The sequence below is a fragment of the Erithacus rubecula genome (genome assembly GCF_903797595.1).
Source record: "Erithacus rubecula genome assembly, chromosome: 28".
NCBI lineage: Eukaryota > Metazoa > Chordata > Aves > Passeriformes > Muscicapidae > Erithacus > Erithacus rubecula.
Genome location: NC_136680.1, coordinates 2,856,309 through 2,860,211, shown reverse-complemented (window position 1 = coordinate 2,860,211; position 3,903 = coordinate 2,856,309). Strand labels below are relative to the sequence as shown.

The 3,903-nt window shown below is 53.9% G+C and overlaps 1 protein-coding gene across 1 annotated transcript; it reads right to left on the bottom strand.

The window, feature by feature from the left end:
* Positions 1-1,358: 1,358 nt before the first annotated feature.
* F2RL3 (F2R like thrombin or trypsin receptor 3) lies at positions 1,359-3,609 on the bottom strand. The gene is given in 3 exon segments (XM_079328236.1): positions 1,359-1,442; positions 1,444-2,441; positions 3,448-3,609. Coding segments are annotated over 3 exon segments (1,218 nt in total). The 5' UTR covers positions 3,599-3,609; the 3' UTR covers positions 1,359-1,373.
* Between the last annotated feature and the right edge of the window lie 294 nt (positions 3,610-3,903).

The following is a 3,903-nucleotide window of genomic DNA, read 5'->3' as shown; positions in this document are numbered from 1 at the left end:
AAATTAATATTTATATATTTGTAACTGTACATTATGCAGAGTAATCATTACCATGGTATTTATTTTAAAGCGATAGTTCCCCTTGTTCTTTCTTGTCCTGTGTTTTGGTCTTGCCTCTTCCCCTCCTTTTTAATCAGCCTCAGTAGAAAGCAAATACCAGAAGAATGTTCAGCTTGCTTGAAGAACATCCCTGACACACCAGCACTTGCTTTGCTCACACTGACTGTTGACATTTAATGCACAATAACCTGGTTTTCATTCTTGTGAATAGAGCAACTATTTAGGAAACCTCTACCAGCTTGGGTTTGGGGTTTTTGTAAGTCCCTGCTGTTTCTGACTGAGTGCCCAGTACCCTGAGCCCAGCTTTGTGTTTGTCCTGCCCTTTGCCCTTACACACAGGTACACACAAACAGCTCTCTGACCAGCTGTTGGTTTGTTCACACACATCTTAGCAAGTCTGAGTCCAGAAAAGTGTTTGGTTTAGATTCTGATAAATATTTTATTAAAAACTGATTTTAAGACAATCCTCTCTGCCTCTTATTTGTGCTTTAGCTTATCAAGTCTGTGCTGGGAAAACTGAAGAATTGAGGAGCTCTGAAGAGGTTTATTGCTCGTTTTCTACCAGCTGCTCACAGGGCTGTGCCCCAGTTGTGTCTGAGAGATGAGCTGGTTGCACTTTGTCAGATTTGCAGCAGGTTCCAATAAGCACCAAACCTGAGCATCTCTTTGATCAGAGACAGCTTTTGGCTCTGGATGACATTGCATAAAGGGAGTGAGGAGAACCAGAGTTTGCTCCATTCCTATTTTACTATTTCCCTTCACGAGGCATCTTTTTTATAAAAAATCCATTAATGCAACCTTTGCCTCAAAGACATGATGGATGCCAAGGGTGATTTGCAAAAACAGGGATGAGTGAAAGGATTTTTACACCTTTTACCAACAGTGGGTTCACATTATTGAGGGGTTGCCTGCAAATCAAGCCAAGAATGTTTTTGCTACATAAGCCAGTGCTCTGCACTCTTTTGGTTTAGTTTAGGAGAGTATCTTTTGGCACATTTAGAAATTTGGTTTTGCAGTGATAGCTCCTTTTCAGTTTCAGGGGAAGGGAATGTGCATTCAAAGACAGGAGCAGGAGTAGCAGGCACAGAGCAGCCAGGGTGGGAGGTGTAGGGGGAGGAACATCCCTGGTGCTGTGAGAAGTGTCCCAGTAAAGGATGGATGTGTCCAGCGTGGGCAGAGAATCCCAGCCTGGGTTTGTTCTGCCTCATCCAGGCAGGGAGAAGCATTTGGCTGCTGGGAAATGCTGCTGTGGGTGAAACTCGTGGAATTCCAGTGCTGAATTGACCCCGGGAGCAGCGAGCCGGGCTGGAGGCTCACACCACCGAATGCTTGGAGCGCGGCAGCGTTTCCTTGGAGGTCTTTAGGGACGTGCTGCTTTTTTTTGCTGCCCCCAAACACCCTGCCCTTGACCTTCTCACGGAAATCCTCGGACACGTAGTAGTAGACGAAGGGATCGACGCAGCTATTGCAGGTGCTGAGGGCCAGGCTGACCATGTAGCTGAGGTACAGGCGGCCGTGCAGCCGCGAGCAGGGGCTGGAATAGTGCAGCAGCAGCAGGATATTGCTGGGGGCGTAGAACAGCACCAGGGTGACGAACACCAGCGCCGTGAGCTTGGCAGCGTGCGAGTAGCGGCCGCCGCCGCGCAGCAGGACGCGCAGCACCGCGCCCGAGCTCAGCGCCAGCAGCAGCAGCGGCACCAGGAAGGCGCAGGCGATCAGCGCCACGAAGTAATGGAAGTAAAAACCTTCATCGTCCTGCCGGGGCAGCACGTCGTGGCACAGAGTCAGGCCTGTCCCGAGCAGCGGGTAGGATTGTCGCTGCAGCGCCAGCGGCAGGGTCAGGGCTGCCGAGCAGAGCCAGACCGCCCCGCAGGTGGCCGCGGCCAGCGAGGGCGTGCGGAAAGCGCGGGACGAGAAGGGGTGAGCCACGGCCAGGTAGCGATCCACGCTGATGCAGGTGAGCAGCAGCACGGAGCAGTACATGTTCCCGTAGAACAGGGCCGTGGTGAGGCGGCACAGCGCTTCCCCGAAGGGCCAGTGGTTGCCCAGGAAGTAGTAGGAGATCTTGAAGGGCAGCACGGCGGTGAGCAGCAGGTCGGCGCTGGCCAGGTTCATCAGGAAGACGGTGGCGGCGCGGCGCTCGGCCGCGGCCAGCACGCAGAGCGCCAGCGCGTTGGCCGGCAGCCCCAGCGCCAGCACCAGGCTGTAGAGGCCGGGGATGAGGCGCACGGTGACCGCGCTGCCCAGCTGCGCACGGGTGCCCGCGGGCACCAGCAGGTACGTGATGTTGTTCACCGTGGCCTGGTCCCCAGGGATGGCTCGGGGACACGGCGTGACCGCCGGGGCGCTGGGCTGCTCGCCGGTGCTGTTCTGAGAGTAATCTGTGAGGAAGGCAGAGTTACTCGCTGTGTGTGACTCGTTCAGGCTGGTACTCGCTCAGCAGGTCAGGCTGAGCACGCAGCTGACCCCAAAGCACAGCTGTCCCCAAAGGACAGCTCACCCTAAAGCACAGCTCACCCTAAAGCACAGCTCACCCTAAAGCACAGCTCACCCCACAGCACAGCTCACCCTAAAGCACAGCTCACCCTAAAGCACAGCTCACCCCACAGCACAGCTCACCCCAAAGCACAGCTCACCCCAAAGAACAGCTCACCCCAAAGCACAGCTCACCCTAAAGCACAGCTCACCCCACAGCACAGCTCACCCAAAGCACAGCTCACCCCAAAGCACAGCTCACCCCACAGCACAGCTCACCCCAAAGCACAGCTCACCCAAAGCACAGCTCACCCCAAAGGCTGCTCCCTGTCTTTTCTATTTGGGTCCCTGCAACTGGCTGCATGTGAAGCTGGCTGGCTTTTTCTGGCTTTTTTTTTAGGAGTGCAGGAGACATCCTCATCCTCTGAAGACATCCTCACCTTTCTGAGAACATCCCCAAATTTTTTGCCTTGTGGTTTCCCACAGCTCACAATAGACTGTGGTGCTCTACAGCCATGAACAGGCCTGGGAATCCAGAGAGCAATTCTATGAACAGGCCTGGGAATCCAGAGAGAAATTCCTCTGCCAGGCTTTCACAATTATCTGAAGGTCTGGAGCCACTCTACTGTACAGTTGTGGCTCTGGGAGTAAAATTAGCTAAAGATTCAGCTTAAGAGTCCTGTCTGGTTTATTGCTCCTCTATTTTCTCTTTCTCTTTCTAGTTTCTTCCACCCCAGCTTCTTTCTCCACTGTACCACCTCTGTCAACCTCCTCCTTCCACAAGAGCCCACACAAAGCTCTACCAGAGGATCTTCCCATGTGAACTCATTAAAAAACGAGTTTTCAGGGATGTTACAAAGGTCCCAAACACTTTAACAAGCAGCAGCTTTGCACCCAGAGACTCACACTCACCATCATAGTCTGAGGCCAGGCAGAGTCCCCAGAGGGCACAGCAGAGCAGGACCCTGGTGCCAAGGGTGCCCATGCCTGTGCAGGGGCTGCTGCCACAGCACAGTGCCAGGGCTGTGTGGCAGCAGCAGCAGCAGTGACCCTGCTTACACATTTCCTCCTGCTGGCCCTTAACTCTGGGCAGGACGGGGGGATGGAGGGGCTGTGACCACAGCACAGCCCAGGCTGGACATCCCCAGCGTCAGTGTGGGACTGGGAGGGGCTTGTTTATCCAGACCCCAAGTGTTTCAGGGCAGCACTTCATCCTCAGGGTGAGATGATGTGACTCATCTGGGTCTCCTTCCTGCTATGGGATATTCCTGGAAATAACAAATGTGGTTGGGTTTGATGCAGTCTGCACATAAACAGAACCCAAGCACCTCTGCCCACGGAAATGCTGAGCATCCTCCCACTGCAGAG